This window comes from Myiozetetes cayanensis, unplaced genomic scaffold, assembly GCF_022539395.1.
Source record: "Myiozetetes cayanensis isolate MyiCay16 unplaced genomic scaffold, myiCay2020 scf5-8, whole genome shotgun sequence".
Classification (NCBI taxonomy): domain Eukaryota; kingdom Metazoa; phylum Chordata; class Aves; order Passeriformes; family Tyrannidae; genus Myiozetetes; species Myiozetetes cayanensis.
In genome coordinates, this window is record NW_026087742.1 from 102,671,118 (window position 1) to 102,695,139 (window position 24,022).

General features: G+C 36.9%; 1 protein-coding gene across 7 annotated transcripts in view; it reads left to right on the forward strand.

Moving 5' to 3' along the window:
* The window catches only part of CNKSR2 (connector enhancer of kinase suppressor of Ras 2), a 207,917-nt gene that overhangs the window by 101,863 nt on the left and 82,032 nt on the right, over positions 1 to 24,022 (forward strand). For 4 of the 7 annotated variants that reach the window (XM_050332516.1, XM_050332515.1, XM_050332520.1 and 1 more), the window contains 3 exons: positions 9,938 to 10,084; positions 19,791 to 19,924; positions 23,564 to 23,775. In XM_050332516.1, the coding sequence (XP_050188473.1) occupies positions 9,938 to 10,084; positions 19,791 to 19,924; positions 23,564 to 23,775 (493 nt within the window). The remainder of the gene's footprint in view (positions 1 to 9,937; positions 10,085 to 19,790; positions 19,925 to 23,563; positions 23,776 to 24,022) is intronic. The other 3 variants (XM_050332517.1, XM_050332518.1, XM_050332519.1) reach the window with 1 other exon arrangement.

Sequence of the window (24,022 nt, forward strand, 5' to 3'; positions counted from 1 at the left end):
ATAAGCTTTTTTGCTCAGCTTCCTTCTGTTGCTGTCATGCAGGTGCTTTATGGAAGAGGAGATAGAATAACAGCTCCTAAATCATTCTTTTAATCCTTTCTGAATCCTTGGATGTTCTTTGTTTATAATGGTTTGGTAAATGTAACCACGAATATTTAATTTTAAAGGTGTGTGGGATTTATGTCTAAAAGCTTTCTTGGTCTATTCAGAAATGTTAATGGAAGTCTTTATGGAAGTAACCTAGGGCTCTGTCCTGAACTCTCTGTAGTTTGTCAGGATATGAGGTCCATACTTTTTTGCAAATGTAGTCTGTCCCCCAAATACCCTCTCAGAATTTCTATATTTCTATATCTCCTTATCTTTTTTAACAATCTCCATAAGTATTGTGTAATAATGATAAAGGAACTAAATTGTCATGATCCCCTCAAAAGGAAAAATATTTTTGTCAACTTGCCATTCCCTTTAACATGGAATTTATGTTGAGATTGTATGGTGTTATTTGTGTTATCTTTTTTTACATAGATGTGCAGATAAACACAAGTATATTATTTTGTATCCCATATGTCAGGGAAGTGTGATACTGCAGAAATGAAATGTGTGAGGGAACGCAATCTTTTTTCCCCCATGGGAACAAATGCTGAATGCTCTTGTCCATGGAATCTGTTTTCCATTAATCCCTGGAGCTTGTCTGGAGTTGCTGTCTGAAACACACACCACTTTGATGAGCACAGGCTCATTTTTGTGTAAATAATGTGCTGTGTCAGTGTGGGCATCCAGTTGCACTTCTGTCTCTGGCAGGACAGAACAGTTAACAAACAAGTCATTGTCGCCTCTGTGTTAGAGCAGCATAAGCTTGGCCAGCCCATGCTGCTTCATGTTTCTGCCAAACTTTATATAATTTTCCTTTGTTCATTCCACATTAAATTTTCACACTTAATCACACCTGTGTCACTCCAGTGGAATCAGTTCAGTTGCAGCAGAAGGCCACACTGTGCCTTCCAGCAGCTACCTGTCCCCTCTAGATGAGCTAAACTATGTGAGCTTTTCTACTTTAATTTCAAGACAACCTACTTGTCCTAGCTGAAAGCATTAAACCTGGTTGACTGTGCTGCAAAATAGAAAGGGAACACTGGCAGGATCACTTGTAAGTCACAAATAGTTGTGGAAACTGCTCCTCACTGCCTTTGGCTTTGTGAATAGCAACATCTGGTCCTGTGACCTGGGTACTGACATCCCAGGTTCAGTGTGCTCTTTGATCTGTGCTCCAGAGCACCTGATCCCGACCCTCTGCTGCAGTTTGGATTGCTGTACAAGTCCTTTCAGGAAGAAAGTAGTGCAACAGGAGATGCCCATCATCTCATATGACTGAGATATGGGTTCATTGGCTATACACTAGAAGTATTTCCTGCCAGCTGATTTTGGTCTTGCTCACCTGATGGCATTTGCTGTGCCTTACAACTCACTTAAAATCAGATTTTATTGGAGTTTTTTTCTGTCCTGGCTGTACCCCAGAATGGGCAACTCTACTGACACTGAGCCCTGGTAGCTTACTCATGTGATTATATGAACATATATGAGTAACATTCAGCAGATTATTGAGTTCTTAGATTATTTTGCTTTGGGGAAATAAAAAGTTCTTTTTTAATTGATGATATAGACTGTTCTGTACAGGTGCAGTTTGGGAATACGCACCTGGACTGACTTCAAGACACCAAGGTATCTTTTGAAGGCATTGTAATTGTATTAGGAATTCCACTGCAGACATTTTTCTAGAAATGTCATTGGTGGGCCTCCATAGTGTCACTGCTGGTGATCGCCACATTATTTAGTCTACAGCCAAATCAAGTATTGTGATACAAGCTGTACTTAGGACTGTACTCCTGAGGATGTATCTGCTAAAAACTGACTGCAGTATTCTGTGGAGCATTCCTGTGACCTAGTTGTTAAATTCATCCTTCTGCACAGAACATACTTAGAGAAGATGCATTTTGCATTTTAATTTACATTTTTAGAGTTCTTTTCTGCTTTGCTTTTTTTTTTCCCCCCACCTGGTAGTGTTTCTATAGAAAAATAATTCCTCTAAGCAGTGCTATAAATGATATTAATATTTTCAGCAGAAATACTGAAAGACAATATGTTGCCAAAATATTCCTGATAAAAATAATTTTCATATTCTTATAGTAATTGCTGCTGACTACAAATCTTGACATAAATTGTATTTGCTGGCAATTTAAATTAAAATGTTAACAGTACGTTCTTGTGAGAGTACCATAAATGCTGCAGTTCAAATTATATTTCAGAATATATGATTAGAGTTTATTTTTTATGCCCAGTTAGCAGATAATAAGTAGAATTGGAGTTTTCTATTGTTAACATAGTTTATGTCTGTAGAACAGAGTACAGATTATGTTACTCTGTTTGTCTCATATGAACAGGTTAAAAGGCTTGCTGTTAGTGCAACTTCAAGTACGTGTATTTGGAAGGAAGGCAGATATTATTCTGCTGCTAATAATTTCTTTTTAACTGAGGTTGCTGAAAATGGAAGTACATTGTCTACAAAAAAATCAAAGGTAAGGGAGGGTGTCTTCAAAGTTGTGCAAATTAACACAATTGATAGTTTGTTGTGCACAGTTGTGCACAGACGGGACTACATATGAGTTACGATAGAAGAATGTTGAATACCCCTGAGCTTTGTGCAGGTAGCAGCTGTGTAAATGACACACCTGATCTTCAGGTTCCAGCTTGATCTTCTGTTGCATAATCCCATGTCTTATTCTGAGGAAATTAAGAGGTAATTGTGAGGAAGTATAAAATGGTGATAGTTGTTGTAAAAATAGATCAAAGCAGTAAGAAGAGCAAATTAATGCTGTGTCATGTGGGAGGAAAAAATAAAGCAGGGATATTCTGCTACTTGAATAGAGGTACTCTGGATTTGTAAATTTTTATTTGAAAAAAACCTAATTACTGGTTTAAAACAACTCAGTGGCTTGAATGCAGTACATAGTTGGCTGATTATTTTAATAGGAGTAAAATGAAACAAAAAAGATCTCTCATGATTTAATAATTACTGCTCTATTATGACAATTTGTTTTAACTTCCTATCCCTGTTCTTCCTTTAGCTAAGTGATGCTATGTAAGTTTACAGCTCAGTTAAAGGCTTTTTTTGGATTTGGTTTTTTTTTTTCCAGTTTGCTTCGTCATTAGTGACCTTAAGGATGTAATTTTTTTTTATCATTTCTTTACGCACATGTTAATTTCTTTTCACTATATGAATCCAGTCTCAAGAAACATCTGTTTCAAGGGTAGCAGCACTGTTTAGCTGCAGGGCAGCTGGGGATCTCAAGTAGTTTATTTATACACTAAAAAGAGGAGGGTCAGAGGGACTGTCGGAATTACTGACTCACTGGAATTATTCTAAAATACTAAGTTGTGACAATGTAGCCTGAAACTGTGCACATCCTGATTCTTGAGACACCCACCAAGCATTTGAAAGACTTGAGTTTAGTCCCTCTGAGGATAAATAATGCTGAGATCCATGTTCTGAAAGTGCGTGGAAGGTTGAATGAAGACCTTCCAAACTGCCAGTACCTGTCTTTTCTGGATTATCTCTACTCCTGGCTGAAGAGAGAGATGCCTTATAGAGACCATGCTGGAGACAGGCAGTCCTGCAGGTACCCGAGTGAAGCAGAATGCTTCAAATTTCAGAGCTACTCCAAAAATGAGTGAACTGATATCAACCCCATTTTTTAGGGCCACACCTTGAAATAGGGAAATGAGACACTTTTTCCTCAAAAGTTGTACCTAATAATTGAACTTTATGTCTGTAAAATACAATATAATCAAACCCATAAAATTGGAGTCTTTGCAGTTCCAACAAATAGGCTCATATATTTGTTCTAGGATGTTACTAACAATGACTCAAAAGCAAAACAGTAAGTTAGCTCTGAGCTGGAGGTTGATTCTGTCAGTACCAAGTGAATGGTAAGTGTTGTTATTAAATAGTGTCCAAGCTTCACTACAGAATGGATTCTGTGTTCCTGGACAAATCAAATTTCAGTTCCCCACTGGACAATACAGATGCTTGTCTCCTTTACCGAGGTGCTTTGTAATCATGTTGCTAACATTATGAAATTTGTTGAGTTATGGTGATACTGAGCTGTCCAAATAACTAAAAGGAGCAATCTAGTAAAATCAGTAAGAAGTTATGCTCTGAATCAGGTATGTTTTCTGGCAGGGAAATGTGTTTAGTGCAGCTTGATGAGAGGCAGTAATTTCTGCACTCAACTCCCAGTTTGGATCCTAACTTAGTTTACTCTTGGGAAGGTCTCTTAATTGTGATCTTTAGTTTACATGGCTAAAAATGAATATAAAAATCAGTTATGTCATGGTTTGATAGTAGTAAGTAATAGTTTTAGTGAAACATCAGAAATTTCTCAAGTAAAATATGTGATTTTCTTCAGTGCACTTTACATATCAACTGTGTTGTGACTTTGGACAGTGATACAGTGGGGTGCAATCAGTGACATTTTAAGGATGCAGCAGAACTGACTTTACAACTGAATTAAAATTGCATTTATTTGAATAATATAGCCAAGATACTCTTTATTTAGAATTGCAGCCTATGCAATCACAATATTATTAACCTGTCCTCTTTGTGAGAAAACCATTATGCAAGTGTGGATGCTATTATTGTGCTAGCTTAAGACCCTGGATAAATCCCTTAAAAGGCATCTACTGCTCTCCTGATGCTGCATCCCCTCCCGCATACAGATACAGCTTTCATCTCAGCAGTGGTCCGTGTTGTAAACATCCTTTTGTGGTTTCCTCACACAGTAATATTTTTCTGGAGACAGGAGGCCTATGTCTTTCCATTAATTTTTAGCCTTTTCAGGCATCTGCAGCCAGGGGAAGGGAAGAAGATGCTTGAGACTAATATATTTGTTTCATGGTGCTGCCAGCTGACCATCCTCATTTCTGGCCAGCATTCATGGAAATCAATCTGTTAATTTAACAGCATGATGCTGTTAAATTTCTTGTCAGATTCTGACATCCTTAAAGATGTGCTATGTTTGGTAGTTATTTGAAGTGTAGTGTTGGGTTATTTTTTTCTTCTGCACTAATTTTTTAATGAAATGCAAGATGGTGTTAGATATGGAAGCTCTTTAAAAAACACCCATTTCTTAAGGGGAATACACTTTCCCTCCTAGAAACTGTTCATGATTTTTTAGCTGAAACATTAGTAAAAGTTTGAAGCTTGAAAAGGTTGATAAGTCAAAGCACTCTGGATGCATGCAACTAATTACAGGCAACACTGAAAGAATAAAAATTTTGATTATCTCCTAAATCCACCAACTTTTTAAAATTAAACACTAGAGTGGATTTGCATATTTGGTTAGGTAGAAAATAGCACGTAGCTTTGCAGGTTATATTTAGCAGGAATATATTATTTTTTTCTTTAGAAGTGTAAAGATATTACTACCTTTCCCTTCTACAAATCTGCAAGTTAGGAAAAAATTACAGTAACAGGAAAAAAAATAACAGTTTTCTTTTCATGGAAACAGAAAGCTTTCATTAATATTCATGGGAGTCTGATGACCTGTTGAACAAGAATACTCCTGTAAAACTATGGACTCTGTTCTGTTTACCATTTGACTGTTATTCCACCCTCTGGATGATGTTGTTTCCATGTGTATCGGATTTTTACACTGCTTTTAAGTGATGCAGCTGTTCCATAGTTTCTTTGCAGATACAAGTCTAAGATTTTTCAGACTGTAGGTTATTTTGTAGTATCCTAAAAATGCTTGGTTTAAGTCCATCCATTTGAGCTGTCTGCATGTCAGTATTTTACAGAGCTCCTCTCTGGATCATAGCATACATCAGTACTCAGGAACGAGCACAGGAGTTTGGGACTGCTGCCATGAGTGTGGCTGTGTGAAAAAAGATTCTATGAATGGTCACGCTTCATTCAGTAAAAGGGAAGATTACTACCAATTTTCGAAGCTTGTCATAAGGGGGGCAATATATTCATCTGGGGAAAAAAGTAATTATTTAAGAACAACTTTTAATTATTTAAAAAGTTACAGTTCTTGGCAATTTAGAATAGGAATTCAAAATAAAAGTTTAATTTCAAGCTGTTATAATATTATCAGCCAGATGTACTTGCTGCAAGCCAAAGAAACATTGAGGTCTTATAAAATATATCTTAACTTGCTCAGAGGCCTCTTCTTTGCCAGGGTGGTGGATGGGAGACCTCTGATAGCACCCTCTGCTAAAGCTTTCTATGATTTTGGGTAATGGGTGCCTGGCAGGGAAGATGAGTAAGATGTGCCAGAGCTGGGTGGAGCTGCACAGGGCTCCTGTATGCCCATCTTGCCCTGCTGGAGCAACATGGGTCGCCCTGAGTATCTCTGGAGCACTCTGGTGAGGCTTCCCAGTCTGGCCACAATCAGTGGGCATGTAGTGGTAGATGAATGAGAAATCTGGAGGTGGCCTGATGCTCTAGGCACCCTGTCTACAGGCTGGTTTCTCTTCTCACAGGGTATTGCCCTCTCCAGGTGTCCCTGCCCGTGCCGCCCCCAGCAGCTCAGTTTATCTGGATTTGGGCTGTTGGTCCTTAGCGGACACAGATGTGGGCTACCCCTTCTATCCCTCCTTTCTTTGGCAGTAAACTACTCCAGCAAAGGTGCTGTCATCTCCTTGGAAAAACAAGCTCAGCACAACCCCTCAGGGCACCTGTGGGCTGCCCTCACTGCCCTTGTCCCTCCCTGTGCTTGGCTGGGAGCTGCACTGGCAACGAGCAGTGATTCAGGCACTCAGTACCCAATGCTGGGCTTAGGCTGCCACCAAAGACACCTCTTCTGACTGCTGCTTCTAGATGGCACTGGTTAAACAATGAAAATTTATTTTAAAACAAACAACAGTAACTTCCTTGGTCTTTAAAAATGGGCACTTGGTCAGCATAGTGCACTCTTTTCAAAATTAATTGCTCAGATTATTTTAAGTAAGGTTGTCTCTTAATACAGTCCTTTTACATATCTATTGAGCTGGCAAACCAGTAATAACACCTTCTTATTACTGTCCCTTTTTGCAGTGCGTAAAATCAAATTGCACTTTAAAGGAAGTGTAGATTACGTATCACTAAAGTGAATTTCTGGAAAACAGTTTTCAGTTCCATATATGGTCACTACCTTTTCCTCTTGCCAGCCTGAACCCCTCAAATAAAATTACTTCTGTTTTGTCTGTGTCAATATGAATTTCAATAGGATTTGAACTATGGTGGAACTGAAAAGCGTGCCTTCTATGTGGACATTGATTTCCTTCAGTGTGTTGTTAACTGCTTCTCATGTGACTTGTTCCTCTTAGACCAATTTAGTAATTTTGTTCAAAGGATAAACCTTCAAGACCTGTGTGAATAGCCAGAAAACTTCTGTCAGGGAAGTAAGTAAAAACTGAAGGTGAACTTAATTTGAAATTTATAGTAAACTGAGAATTTCCCTGTGAAAAGTTAAATTGTTTTTATTCATGAGCTTCTAAATTAAATACATCAGATTTAGTGCTTTGAAGTTATTTTTTTCTTTAATCCCCCTAACTCTCATAGACTAGATAATCTCCCGTTTATTGCAGTGTAAGGCATATTTCAAATACAAGATACAGTTTATCTCTGCAAAGTATGAAAGTGCATTTAAAATAATTTTTAAAATGCTAACATAAACAAAAAAAAAGCCCAATTGTATTTATATTCCTCTGGCTATTTCAGTGAGGAACATGCAACATCCTACTAATTTAAATTGGAAGTATTTTACATCCTGACTCCCTAATTGAGGCCAAATCTTGTTCTCCTCAAGGCTCTCTTTTCTGCTTTATTCAGCAGATGGATTCCTCTTCAGAAGTCCATCTTCAGTTGTTACATTAGGGAATTACTCTGTGCAGTAGCTTATTTACAGAGATACCTTACATAAACTGTAGGCCTTTTATTCCTTCTTTTCGATAGCAAATGAAACCTTGCATATGTCCACAGTGACACTGTGCAACTACAGGGAATGTATTGTTTCTAAGCAGTGGGAGAAGTCTAAAAGTAAGAAAAGAGTGTTGTAAATACCAAGGTATTTTTTTAACTAAATCATGATGTTAAGACAGAAAGCTTGGACTCAGAGATATTCCATTTAAATACTGTAGAAACACAGTGGAGACCTCACCAGGATGTAGAAATTGAGCTGGAGTTGATTACACTTATATTTCATTTTATTCAAAGTGTGATAGCCATATGCTTAGTACATTGGACTGCAAATAAGAATTTTAGCATGCTTGGAAGTCTTCTGTAGACACTGAAAAATATTCTCTAAAGATGCATGTTGTCAATACCCATTTTCTTTGCATACTATGATGTTACTCTAGGAATACATTCTGGGTATAATGAACTTTGCTGTGGTGAAAAACAGGACAGGTGGGTGCACAGGAGCTGAGGAAAGAGTGGTGAGGTTTGAGCCATATCTGTGATTCAGGGTTGTTGGTAAGCATTAGAGTTGGTTTAAGTGTCATGTTCATGTGGCAGTACCAGTTCTTAGAATAAGTGGTATTAAACAAACAAAGTGAGGTTCTGTGTAATAGGGAATAAGATAAAAAGTAAGTAGCAACAACCTACTTGTAATTATCCTACTTAAACATAGTTAAAAAATATAGATTTGTGTCACTGCACTATAGCAATGATAACAACCATCTGCACTGTCCTTGTTCACATTGCCTATTTGATTTTTTCAAATGTATTGACATGATACAAAATAACCTTTTTAAGGTTAAGTTACCTTATCACTTCGGAGGTCTAGATTATTGTTATTTTTCTCTTCTCAGTTCAGTAATTTTCTTATTAATGTTGTTCTTGTACAAGTTGTGAAAGAGGAAAAATATTTGTAACTGTGATCCTTTACACACTAGTAAAATTTAGTTGTTTGTTTGGGGGAGAGAGAGCAAAAAAGGTAGAAAATATGTCAAGTTTACAGAAATAATCACTTTCTGACTCTACAGGCCAAGATTTTCAAGGGAGGTATGATTCTGTGTATTTCCAGTCTAGGTGCCAAACTTGAAAAAGTGGGGTTTTAACACCTTAAAACATTTCACAATAGATACCTAGCAATCAGGCATTATTCAGACTTAACACCATTGTCATTGTCAGTTGTAATGTTTTAATGTTTGAAGTACTTTTTTCAAAAATGCAAAGTCAAATTCTATCCTGCATTTATAAATAAAGAGTTGTTGCTTTCCATGTTAGTCAAGTTTTTAATTTTAGAATATTTCAAAATGCTGTAATTAAATTAGGAAAATTTTACTTTAGGCTGAACTACATCAAGTAGTGACTGGACTAGATTTCTGTCATTGATTTACTGTATTTGTTTCTGAATTGTGAAAGAAGTACTATTTTAAAAAAGGCCTTTTGTTTCTGACTTTATTTTTATAGCAGTGTGAAGAGTAGAAGATTTTCCTGAACTGGTTTGTGCTTGCATAAGCTGCTAGGAGTAGTAGTCTATGACTACATGTGGTTAGTGGACTTTAAATAGTAACCATGAAGTAAAAAATGCTCAGTTTTGAAATGAACTGTCAATGTAGAAGCCAGGGCTTTTTAACTTTCTGGTTTCTAAAGTCTGTGTACCAGAGATAAGTTGGAAAACACCTTGAGATTTGATTGTACATTTGCAGTGAAGTAACAGTAGTTTATTAATTCTAAAACCTGAAATGATGCATATACATCGTAATGCATTATAATAATTATTTTAGTTAACATGATTTTTATGCAGTAATTAAATTTTGACATTTCTAGAGTTAATTTCCTTTAATATATATATACACTCCTATAATGTTATTTTAGTAATCTTATTTAAAAAGGGAACATTACATATTGAATACTGTACCTCAATTTTATTGTAATGATTTTACTGGTTACCAGGTGGGGTGGCAGTTGAAAAATTTGGTGAATGCACTACGAGAGGATCCGAGTGGTGTTATCTTAACTTTGAAAAAGCGACCTCAGAGCATGCTTACCTCAGCACCAGCTTTACTGAAAAATATGAGATGGAAGCCCCTTGCTCTGCAGGTAATGAAGCTTAATCATAAGTCATACACCATCATTTTAACTATAGATTATCTCAATGATGCTTTATTGTGCTTCATCCTCAGCAGCATATGGATTTACTCTTGTATACTTTGAAGAATTGTTTCTGAAATTATTTCTCTGCAGTTTGTTCTCATAGGCTTAATTGAAATTAAACCTGTTAGAACTCTTCAAAGTTAAGAAGTAATCATCCCAGTGTTCTACAGTGCAGAAAAGTAGCCTCAGCTAATTTTTTTAGCTAAGGGAAAACAGGCATGCTTTACAAATGGATAAATTTTAGTTTGATTTCTTGTGAAGATCTCAGTACAATATAACCTCAAAAAGAGGGGAGAAAACTGTTTGAGTTCTCTGTTTGATCACATGAGTTACAGGAAAATTGGTAAGGTGATTGTATTGACCATCAAATTTCCTTATGTAAATAAAGTTGTATTTATTTCAAAGTTGCCCTCAAGACTGAAGCCTTGCACATAAGGAGGTGTAGGACCGGATGTCTGGCTGGGCACCTAATATTAGTAAGCCTGCAATGTACTGAAAACAATGGAATGGTTTCATTAAAGATTTCATGTTTACCTCTAGGATAAAATGTCACTGTGATGGATTACTCTAGGAAATAAAAGTTATGTTCAGACTGATGAAGTCATGTAACCAACAGATGGAACAAACAAATTATCTGTTTTTCCCTTTAATTCAGATAGAATAATGTTTAGAAATTCATTTTCTTTGGGACTTTTTTTATTATCACAGTAAAAACTCTAATTAAAAATTAAGTACATTTCAAAGATAAAAGACTTCTGCAACGTTTGGACAAAAGGAAAATTAGATAGGGAAATGCCACTGCCATTAACTGTGGTCTTTGCCATTTAAAATATTAAGAGATACCTAGAAAGAACTAATGCCATGAAGAACTTCTTTCAAATATGTGTATATATATATGTGTGTATATATATATATATTTTATAATGGTTAAATGCGTCATAGTCTTTGAAAATGAGTAAGTTTTTAAGTGATTGAGATGTCTTGGTCTTTCAGATATAAAGAACTGACTAGACATGTGACAAAAACTTTCAACCAGAAATATCTTATTAGCGTCTGAACATAAAATTGCAAATCTGTGTGCATGATGTCAGTGCATGAATGTCCATATTTGAAGGCTGCACTTTTATCCCAGCTGTAGAGGGAAAATAAATATAAATACAAATGAAAAATGCACATCATTGCCTTAAATGGGATCCAGTGCTTTCCGTCTAAATCCCATTTGAGTGAGTCTGGTATTTCTTTGTGTGAATTGAGCCATTCTCCTTAATACTCCTTTTCACTTGACCTTATCATTTGCCACTAGAATAATTGTGCTGAAGACCTCATAGCAGAAGTTTCTGACAGGTACTAGGGTGTTACTCAACTGATCTAACTTTAGGTATCTACTATAAGCAAATCTACATGTCACTCAGGTTTCTCAGTTTTTCTCCCTTTGACCAGCAGATTTACATGAACAGTTGTTGATTCATCTTGGCCTATTTTAGACTGATCTACCTTAGATACAGTGAATTTGACCCTGCACATGACTCTTTCTCTGTATTTGATGATAAAGGGAATTTGGGCAGCCAGCTTGAATGTAGTTTATCTGTATTGAATGGCACTGACCCTAGACAGTGTTCTTCTATAATCTTACAGACTTGGGGAGTGGGGGCAATGGGAGTATTGGGTTTGATGTGGGTTTTTTTTGCTGATAGCATAAAAAATATTAATATTTTCAAGGCTAATATGAGTAAAAATAGAGATACTGTTAAACATTACAGATATAATTCTGGTAACACAATATTATTCTGATTTTATCAAACATGACACCGGGAAAAGGCCAGAACTTCATTCAGCGCTTACGTGTGCAGTGGGCATATGTGTGTCTGTTATAATTTAGGATTTTAGTGTGAGAAACAACAGTTTCCTTAAGTAGGCGGAGTGTGGACAAAGCTCCAGGGTGAAGTGCAGGCAAACTTCAGAAGCTGTATAATGTGGAAATTTCTTTTGATTTATGGAGATCAGAGTTGAACAGATGTTAAAGTCAGCTGATGTTAAAGTTTAAATGTAGCCCAAGTGTGAAATTGGTACCATACGTTACATCAGTAGCAAGCAGCAAAAACACTGGGTGCAGTGTAATTTTGTAGCTATAAAAATATGAACAAGTTATGTTTATTTAGCAAATTTTATGGAAAAGTCTTCAGAAAAACTGTAAGTATGGCAACTGCAATTTGACCCTCTGACTGGTCTGAAATTTCTTATATTCCTGATTGACATAAAGGGGCTATCCTTTATTAGGATCTTGGGAGGTGATGTGAGAGAGGAGGGGGAAAGTGATAGCAAATAGCAAAAAAGCCATAAGGGAAAGTAGTACTTATGTCTGCTTTGCAAGCAGGGGAGGTTATTATAACTCATTTTCCCATATCAGGATGTCTTGCAATAATTGAGATCATTACAACTGTGCTGTCATCCCAGAGTTAAGTTAATTGAACCATATGTACTATTCAAGAGACACAAGCTATAAGGACATTATAACTTAGTAATTATTCTTTCAAAGTGCAAAATACAACCAAAACATTCAAAAGATTTCAACAGAAGAGGATATGGGGATGAAATTCTGATAAAATGGGACATAGGAGCAGCAAAATGACTGCTGTGGTTTTTCTCATTCTGCAAATAGATTGAACACAGAAAAATGTGGTGTCACATCCTAATCATATTGCAATGAGTGAGGTGGGAAGGTGGGAGTTTGCCCTAATGTAAGGAGGCTGACACAAAAGTAGAGACTTGGGGTTTTGTATGCATCCCACCAATGAATATATTTAACAGCTGATGCTGTGGATGTAGAAGGTAAATATTTCAGTGAATTAAATTAGGAAACTCATTTACATTGAAATGTACATTGTGATGTTTTAATTGAGAACCTTCAAAACTTAATTTTAGCTTAAAGTGAATAATGTTGAGGCGTTATTGGTAAATTGCATTCTGCTTGTTTAGTCAGTAATTGGGTATGAGAACATGAAGTTTGCCATTTGCAATTACATGACAAACTAGACTTAATGGAGAGATACTAAATATGCCTGTAAGCTGGGAAAGTGTAGATGAGTCTTCCAGTTCAGGCAATATGCAGGTAGTACCAGTGCATCAAGCAGTTTTGTGTGTGAGTGACAAGGCATCCCAGTAGTTAAATTATACACTCTGATAGTGAATTTTTTCCAGAGCTTTCTGTCCACTGTTAGTGATCTAGATTAGCCAACTAAACATTCGTGGTCTCCACGTCTGGAAAACAATTCTAGATCATTCAGATATTAACCGCTTTTTAATTGGCATAAATACTTCTTAGAATGTTCGGTTGTTTACTTTGAACAGCTCTACTTTCACACTGTGGTGTTGCCATGAATTAAGAGTTAAGTGCAGGCTACATAATTGTTGATTAATTCCTTGTGGATTTTTTTTTCTTTTGAAAATGTGGAATATTATTTTTTTCTTTTGGAAATGTGGTATATTAATTCTTTTAACAAATAACCTTAGAATAAATATGAAAGATTAGGGGAAAGAAAGAAGAATTATGCATTTTGTGTAGCAGTCCTGAAACTGATATTGAATGGCTTGATGTTCAGTCAAATAATACAATTAGCCTATGGCTATACTATGCATCATTACATAATAAGTTTGTATTTATAAGTGCATAAATTCCAGCTCTAAGGTCAATCACTACAGAAATAAAAAACTCCTTTTTTTCTTTTTTTTTCCCCTCTTGTGTCCTGATTAAAGAAAGTGCTGTTTGGTTGGGGTTCTTTTCTCTTTTCAGTCAGTTGATTGTCTGTTTTAATATCCATCAGTATCCACTCTCTAACTGATAACCAAGGTTCTCTCGTGATACATTTGGAATCATATCCAAATTTGTGAAGTCAAGGGATTTTTCAGCCTGTGTTTTTCGTTATTGCTTTTATAACATTTGAATAAGGCGGCTGTGGCCGTGGGGAATTTAGTGGTTGCCTTTTGCAATTGAAAGTATTCATTAATATGGTATTGTACCATGAATATTAAGATGTTATGCCTGCAAGACAAACCTTACTAAATTTGCCTTTCAGTTACTTTTTTTGATACTCTGAGCAGTTGCGTGAGAACCTAGAATGATATTTCAGTTTGCAATGTTTGTATTTCTGACTGGGCTGAATGTGTTGAACAAACCAATTAACTTTAACCTTTAATTTTTTTTTTTCCTTACTCGACATAGAGGTGATTTTATCTTTGAACTCTCCAAATTTTTGTCTGGTTCAAAACCTAACTTAAATAAATGTTCTCTACTCTAGATTGTCTGTTTTATTTCTCCTTTCCACTTTGTGTTATTTTGGGGAGGTTTCAAAGGGAGACTCCCCGAAGTGCTGTTTGAACAAGGGTGGAAAGCTCAACAGAGAAGATTCTCGGAGCGTATGAAATTTTATGTGAGTCGCTATCATCACCCTGGCAAGAACTTAGCGGCAAAGTCCTCCATTGCCTTCTGGAAAATGCTTTGTTAATTAGTCAAAAAGAAAGTGGACTTTACTACAGTGTGGAAGACTCTTCATCCAGTTTCTTTATAATACAGAAAAGGAGTGCTAGAACAACATGTGCCATGCTTTGGTTAATTTGGACTACACCCACCGAAAAGGCTCCTCTTCATGTCAGTGAGGTTGGGGCAGGTCCAGCTGCCAGCCACATCTTTCTTGTGTGTTGACTTGGAAAAAAACCCTTCTCACTCCTCCTTCACCAAGCCTATTTAAATGTCACCTTTTGTATATCCAAACTGTACTGTTCTGTATTTGATTAAATTGTACTGTTACAAAATCACCAGCAGCTCAGTATCTGTAGTTTTTTTAACAGGTTTTTTTGGATTAGATATGCATTGTATTTCCACTATGATATATCCAGCTTTTCAGCTTCCTAAGAAGCAACAGCACCAATAACAACACTCCTTTGTTTGAAAGAAAATGATACTTTTATTATTTTTATTTAGTATATTTCCTCATTTGATTATATTGCCTCCTACATTCATCTAGAGACAATGCTATCATCATCATTTATGAGTATAATTAATGATCCTACACCTTTTAATCATTAAATTTGAATAAAATACTAACTTGTTTGCCCTTAAGTTACTTAGTTGTCTGTCAGCTATGTGGGAACTGGGCATTCTTTGCAGCACTGTTAAAATGGATTCTGACTGAATTACTTACAGTATTGCATTACTTCACATCATGGTTGTTCTTATAAAAGGTTTATTTTGTTGGAAACATTTTGTTCAATGAATTGTCATAACCTTGATCCAATATGAAAAATACATTGGCAGTAAAATCTATTTACTGATGCAAATACTGTATAAAGATAACAGAATTTAAAATTTTGTATTGGTTTTACTTGTATTTGGAAAAACTGTATGCCTTTTTCTGGAGCAATGTTTCTCAAACTATATATGGCAGGTTCCAAGGGAGTTAATGAAAGGTTCAAAGAGTTTTAAAAACATTAAAAGAATTTTAGATAGTGTATATTAAATATTAATTACATTCATTGTTTAGAGAGAAAGAGCAAAAATAATATGCTGACTCACTGGGGACACCATCTGAGTTCCTTCAGGACTGGGGATGGGAAAAGCAGCAATAGGTCCCAGTAGCAAGAGGGAGGTGGGAACTGCATGGCAGAGCTAACCAGGGACAGAACAGCTGTGGGGGGAGAGGGGACTTGGGTGTCTGTGTGCTGTCAGTCAGCACGTACAGGGACTTCCTTTTTCCCTGCATTGGAAAAATTGATGTGATGTCAGTAAAGATGGTTGGTTGCCTGTTCCCTGGTCAACTGACTGTTTAGGAAAGGCTCCATGAAGACTAATGATCCTGAAGGAGGATGGTGCAGTCAAAATGTTTGAGAAATAGTACTCCAAAATGTATCGAAATATGCATTTTGTGTCTGACATTGTGGGTTAATATTGATGCAGGGTCATTTATGGAACTTTTTTTAGATTACTCCAAATTTTAATATTTAAATTCTAAACTTTTTCTGCCAGGCTATTCCCATGGGTCAAGTATTTAACTCTTTGGACTTTTTAGTTTTATTACTGTATCAGCAATCCCCCTTGCCCTGACCAGCCTGCCAAAAGGAACTGCAGCAGGAAAATCTCTATTCCTTGGAAGAGAATTAACTTAGGTATATCACTGATCTCCAAGGCATCCAATTGAGAAATACTTGAATGGAGTTCCATGTGGTTTTTTCTGTTCAATGTGCCTGCATATGGTTCACTGAGTGGCTGCCATTGAACTGGAGAGCTCCATGAGCTGGTTTACTTGCAGGTGACCAGATTGACTTGAAGTGAACAGTTGAGGTCTCTAAATTTCAATGCAAAATGCCACGTAGATGCACCATACCTGCAGGCCATGTTCTGAAGGCTTTCTTTTCAGCCAAGGGGGTCTGAAGACTTTTAATTGTTTATAAAAATAAAAACTGAAGTCCTACAGCACAAGGTGGTAGGTACAACAGTGCTCTCAGTGTGTTGAGCTACTTCCTGGAGAGACCATTTGAATACTTTTACCATGTAGAAATTCTTACTGAGCTATTGCTTTACTGGTGAAGTCATGATAACTACTTTTTTCTTTTAAAAGTTGTGGCCAATTTTTAAATTTGGATTTCGCTTTTTCTACTAGTTAGACAGCTTTTCATTTCTGTGGAAATAAGCAGAGAGCTGAGTTTGGCAATACAAAAGAAATCTGAAAAATACATGAGAATGTTTTGAGACAATCCTACAGGATTGTGCTTCCAGTTGTACTAGATTGTATTACAGTTTCTATACCCTTGAGAGCTCCAGATGCACTGGTAAGATGTATCTGCATTGCCATCCTGTGAGGTACCACATCCATTCAAGACTCTCACCAATTACACTGTATTTTCACCTCTGAAGGTGTCTGACATGGGAACAGTTACCTTCAGTAAACTAGACAGCTTGTGGTTTTCTGTGTTAGACCGAATACCATTTCTTCCTGTTGCAATCACTGTTTTAACTACCTCCTTGTGCCAAAAATGTAAACCAAAATAGGCATTTTTCAAAGATATAGAAATCCAAACTGATTTCCAGCATCAACCAGCGAATTGTCTGGAGGACAAACTGACCTGTATGTTGGGGCTGTGAATTATACCAAATAGAATCCTCAGACTTTAGCAATTTTTTTTTCTTTTTCCAGAAATTAAGACAGTATTAGTAGTATTTAAATAATTGCAGCCAGGTATTCCAGGCTGTAACACAAGAAAAATCCTTTACCTGTGTCCTCTATCGCTCTGGCAGCTTGTCAGGACTGCCAGAGGCACATCTTGTGCATCCAGATCACTCTTATGCTTGAGCATGGCTTTCCTTACATGACGTAAACTCCTACTGAGTTTCACCAGTCTAGTTCTGGGGCTCCCTTTCCTCTTATCTACTTATTCTTGCAGGTAGAGAGTTGTCTTCTTCCTCTAAGTAGAGAAGAGCAAACCCTACCCAGGCTGTCTTGGCCTCCAAGTGCTCCTGCTGGTGTAAGCCATGAGCAAACAGCTTGGGCTTAACAAGTGTAAACAGTATCTAGGTCACAAAATTCTTTTGGTTTACAATTAAAATTAGTTCAACAAGCTACTCAGCAAGGTGCACTTGTCACAAAAGTGCAAGGTATCAGAAAGGCAATAACCAGTGTTGTATTAGCGAGTGGTTCAAAAAAATCTATGGCTACATTGTCACAGATGAAAATTTAAAGGATAAGGATTTTATTTCTCTGGAAGATGTGTGGGGGGAGAGGAGTTCAGGATGGTTTTTATTGATCAGGTTTGGAGCTTTTTACCCTGTTTTACCACCAGCTTTATTCTTACTTTTGCAGACTTTTGTCTTGTTTTTAGTGGTTGTAAAGTCTTCTACCTGTCTGATTTTGTGTGTGTGTCTTTCTTCCTCTCTTCCTGTAAATACTGGCAGCCTTTCCTTGGCCTGGCTATAGGATACTTACATTACTCTTATGAGCAAGGAAAGAATTAAGCAGTATCACTGTTCATAGGATGCAGTTTTCGAACATTCAGAAGGAGAAAACTTATGTCATTTTGTAGCTGATGCTTTAAAGGTGGACTTGCAAAGTTTTAATAAGTAAATTTTAAGCATACGTTTTATTATGTTTGAGATAAATGACATCTAACACAGCTCTGTTCCTAAAACAAGGCAATAACTGGCCAACTGATGGGGTTTCCTAAGTGATATTCATTGTTCCTACATACAGATTTTTAAAAAGTAATGCAGCGGTGGGGACTTCACTTGATAAGCATAAATTTGAACAGCTTATCTCTGGTTTATGAAAGGACAACGCTTTTAGAAGGTTCCTCCTGTTAAACTTCTGGGGTTTTCTGTGCTCTAGGCATAATGTTACAGTGTCTAGATTAGTATCTACAAAATGAGAACTGATTATTCTGCACAGGAATGCCCTTTTGGTCTGTTATAAAGTATTGTTAATAGTGCTGGCAGAAGGATCTTTATATGCACCCGTTCAGTCAACATTAAGCACTTTTCTCTGTCAATTCAAAGTGAAATGTTTGTATCCTCCAGTAGTTACTAAGGTCAGAAATTAGAGGTGTAGTGAACTCTCTTCATTCCCGGCAGTTTTTTTTTCAAGGAGTTAAATTACAAAAAATATAGGGTAAAAAAACCTCTTTCTAAGCAAAACTCAGCATTTTTTAATATTAGATTAATTTTAGGGTATACGACGATACTCTTGTACTTGCTGTTTTGCTGGTTTGCTTTGGCTTTTGCTTGAGTTTAGGTATCACACAAACCAAGCCATATAAGGCTTTCCTTATTAGGTAGACATGTTATTAAGTAGACTACAGCAAACAAAGTTTTCTTCTCATTTAATTTTTCTGCATCTGTGTAGAGACTGTTAGAAAATCTTGCTATAATTTTCATCCCTCCAGTGACTTAATAAAGTTAGTTGAACTAAGGAAGAAAAAGGTGTGCCTAATTCATGAGATAGACAGAGAGGTGTGATTAAGGAAGGATCCTTTTTGGACTGGAATGATAGCTAGAGTGCATGATTATTCTGCAAGGAGGGCACAGTTTATTTACCTGTGAGTAAATGTTATTTTGTGAGGAGAGTGCCCAGGGGAATGATGAATAATAATAATCTACAGTTCATTCTGTGTGTTCTGAGGATGCAGTACATTATTTAACAGCATCTGCAGGCATAAACTGAAGCTTTTACAGTTAATTCTTAAGCTGTAGAACAGATGGGGGGACTTGACATTCAATTTAATGCCTACTTATGCACCTCTTACTGTAAACTAGACTTTTTCTTTACAATGTTAGTTTAATTAAGGAATTAACTGGATTCTGTATGTTATTTACTCGTTAGATTTCAGCAGTAGCTCTGAACTGATCACTACTTTTATGGGCATTGGCAATAATCTTGGTGTGCTGAAGGGAAAAAGATGTAATCAGAGGAGTCAATCTTATAAGCACAGTGCATGTGCATTCATAGACCTTAGCATGAGTGCTTTTTTAGTCAGTTTAAGAGCACACGAAACATTAGAAATGCTAACTATTTCTTTAACTTTCTGAACTAAGATCTGTTTATGGCTTTTTCAAATAACAATGTATAATATTTAAGGATAATCTTGATTATTTCTTTCTCTTTTGAACCAGCCTCTTATTCCTAGAAGTCCTACAAGCAGTGTTGCTACGCCATCCAGTACTATCAGCACACCTACAAAAAGAGACAGCTCTGCCCTTCAGGATCTCTACATACCCCCTCCTCCAACAGAACCTTATGTTCCAAGGTAAAAAAGATCATTTCAGGGTAAAATTTGATAGTAAAAAATATTTTTGAGGTCACTGACCATTTCATTCCTACCCATTTATCAGCCTGCCCTGCAGAATAAGCTATATTTTGCAGGTGAACTGATTATTAAGGGTAGATATGTTGAATCAGACCCACAATGTTCTGAATCAGTGTCTTGTCCTCAAAACGGACAGGAGCCTTTAGAAAAGAGGGTTTAGTACCCTGTTTTCTCAAATAGGGGTTAGTAATTGACTGTTAACAGTCTCATCCTCTTTCAGAAGAGCACAAGTTACCTGAGACCCTGAATCTGTAACAAGAAAAGGAGTTAATATCTGTCTCCTTGCCTAATTACCTTGATGCAACAAGGGAGGCTGAGTTGAAAGCAAGCAACTTTCAACTTCAACAACAGCAATTATTAGTCCTGCCATAATGTTTTCTTTTTTAGATATATTTGATTAGATAGTATTACAGCAAATTTCAGGGTTATGTTTTTGTGTGGCCACTCTGCTAGATTGTGCAGTGATTGTGCTGTTCCCTGTAAACATACCTGCTACTCTAACCTGCCACCTGGAACATGCATTTTCATCTCTTCCAGGTCTCTGGGCTTTCTGAGCCAGAAAAGCAGCAGATCTTTCATCATCCTACCTTTACATGACCTCAAATGATGCTGTATAATTCTATAATGTACACAGATACTGCTCTCCTATAATTTTGAGAGAACTATGGCCTACAAATAATACAGAAGTAGCTACACTAATGTCTAGGAATGTATTTAAGAGGAAACAGAATTTTTCAAGCTCCCGTATTCTTAGACAGAGGCTATCACATGTCCAGTCAATGTATTTTTAAATTACTTCTTGCTTTTCTTTTAGTTAGTCTATTAGTTTAGTCCTTTAGTTCTTAGAAAGGCTGTGAGGGCAGTATGTCCTCTCTTGTGCCCAAGTTTCTTGTAGCTGAGTTTTTCTTTATCAGTCACTCTTCTTGGCAATTAGTGAGATGTTTGACCTGATACTGACAAGACTTTCCAGGGAGTCATCCAAGGGTGAGGTATAAGGCAAATTAAATTGCCTAGTGGGGAGCAGAAGTTGTGACTCTGTGATAAACTCTTACTCTTCAGAGATATGAAAAACCTTCCAGGGCAAAAGAGTGGCTTTGCACTTCATGGTGATGTCACAAGCCTTTTGTGAAGCCTTAAGTTGTGTCCCATGTTCCTTCCTCATCCCTGCCTCATCTGTACCTGGCTTGGTTGCTATTTCTTGGGGAAAAAAAAAGGCCATTTATTTTCAAATGTGACATGTATAACACAGTTGAACTTGCTGACATAATTAGTCTAATGTTTGTCTTAGAGGGACATAGACAAACATACTACCTATTCTAGTTCACTATTTTTTGGCTTTTAATTATATAAAAACTCAGTCAGTCATGACATTTGCACTGTTCACAGAAACTGAATGTATATTTTATCTCCCTCATAACTATTTTATTATGCTTATGTAAATATGTTAAAGACATAGTTTTCAGAAAATTGATGGTAAAGAACCAAGTGTTTAATTCTAATCCATTAACAAAAAGCTGGGGGAAAAAAGCCCCCTAAACACAGTTTTAGGTTTGTTTCTTTTTGAATGCAGTAGTTGTATGCTGAAGACCTGTTGCTCCTGAAACTATACCATCTTAAAAGAAGTAGTTCCTTTGTACTGCTTCTGTTTACCATCACAAAAGTACTATTATTTGATAAGAAACGCATCTCTTTTTGAAGTATTTTTAGTGATCGTTCAATACTCATCAGTTCTGGAGTTCTGCTCTAGAAACTGAGATCTTCAAAATGCATTTTGATTATTTATTATTAGCATCTCTTAAATCATTATGACAGTGCAGTAGTTTGGACCAGTTCTGATTAAATCTTATAATACATATTAGTACAAGCTGTAATCTTATGGAGAGATTAAGCTTTGTACATTTTAATTTTTTTATCAGCTTAATCCTAATGGACTATACTTTATTTCACCTGTCACATTGTGTACAGTGTTTCTGCATAATTTGTTTTTGCATTTCATCAGTTTTTTGGTCCATGATTAACTATATTAAATCATGTCTTTATTTTGAGTATTAACAAACTGTTTAGCCTGTGTTTCTCAGTTTGTTGTTGCCATTCCAAAAGGAAAAAAACATACCAAACAAGCCCTCCTTTTCTTACTGAAATAAAGACTTGATATTTTTATACTAATTGTAAAACCCAAGACCAGGCCACCTTAGTGATGATACCCACAGACAGCACAGCTGCTGACATAAACTGCACATGGATGGCATTACAAAAAGGGACCAACACTTTCCACGTGCCAATTGCTTAGAAGTGTTGGTCATAAGTCAGTGCCTGCTCAAATTTGTGGGGTGCCTTACAGGGTGAGAACTGCAGCCCTCATCTCTAGAGGGCTGTGGCAAAGTGTGTTTGCTTGGTGGCTTTGCACTTAACTCCATGCTCACAGTAAAGACCTGTCCAGCTCAGGCTGCCCTGCTTTCCTCGTGCCAGCCCCTGATGAGGGTTGCAGCACTGATTAACATCTGGCTGTTTTGTGTCAGTCTCCATTGTGTTACCCACTGGAGTCTCCCTGCACTATCAGCACAGAAAGTCTGTGATCAGAGGTGACCCCACAGCCCTGCTGGGGCTGCACCAGCCCCCCTCACTGAGCCAACACCAACCCTGCTCTAGGAAAGCAGCCTGCCAAAGCAGGGGCAGAAGGACTCCAGCAAGGGCATATGGCCCCAGCTTCTCTCTTGAATGTCTCCCATGCATTTTGCTGCCCAGGAATAGCTGTCTGATTATATCTTTTGGAACCATCTCCAGGCACATTTCTATCAGCAGGTTTACTAAATGAGCCCTGGTTTATTTAGTGCAAGAGAGGACTCCTAACCCAGTACATCTTGCTCTCTTGGTTGATGCCTTTGAGTAGTTTGCATTTTCAAATAGTAGGGCGGGGTGCAGGAAAGTAAAAGTTATTATCTTGGGGATCTGACACAAACTCCAAAATGAGTGTTGTCCTGGGATAGCAGTTTATGAGCAGGTGTTACACACCATGTTTGGTACTGCATGGTGTACCTGTACAACTTCTAGACCTAAATGGATTATGCAAGACTATGTCAGATGTCTGTACATCCTCTGTGCCTGGTTCTTCTTGATCTGGGGTTAATTTGTAAGGAACCAGACTGAGTTGCTGGTGCTCCACATAGCCGTGTCTTAAAACTGTATGATGTATTTAAAAATGCACATCGAGAAAAGTAAGGTAAACCTCATTCCTCTGCCCTAAATCACAGAAATAAGTAGATTCCAAAAATAACAAGAAAAAAAAAAAGAGTAGATGCACATCAATTTTATTTCTATAATTCTTTGCAAGATAAACCAATGAGATGGACAAGTCTGCAAAAGAATTGAATAAGCAGAGATGTGTGAGGTAACTGGCATATACAGGCATATGGTCACTGGCATATGCATATATGATGTGTGATCCTGATGTGAGTGGATGTCATCATCTGTTTTGGTGCATGAAATACTGATGTAGGCCCATGTTTATTGAAGTATTTGCAGTTTTAAAACATCAATGTTTTATCTCAATATACTAAAACCCTCTCTTTTTAACTAAAGGGATGAAAAGGGAAATCTCCCCTGTGACGATGTTGGCAGACATATAGTGGGCAAACCGGTTCATACAGGATCCGAATCTCCAAACTCATTTCTTGACCAGGAATATCGGAAACGTTTTAATGTGGTTGAAGAAGATGCAGTTTTATACTGCTATGAGTATGAGAAAGGAAGAACAAGTGGTCCTGGAAGGAGAGAGAGCACACCGACATATGGTATGGTATTAATCTAATAAAGATAATCACCGTTCATTGATTTTAGGATTTTCGTGCATCTGCTTTTGTTTTTAACCATGAAAATATTTCTGGTGGCCATTGATTTTGCTAAGAATTCTATACTACTTTAGTCCAGTGTCAACCTAAGAGCTTTATTTTGTTGAAGGAGAAAAAAAAACAACTTACCATGTCAGGGAGGGCAAGTCCAGTTTTGCATCAATGGTTTTTCTGAATGTAAGTTGTATAA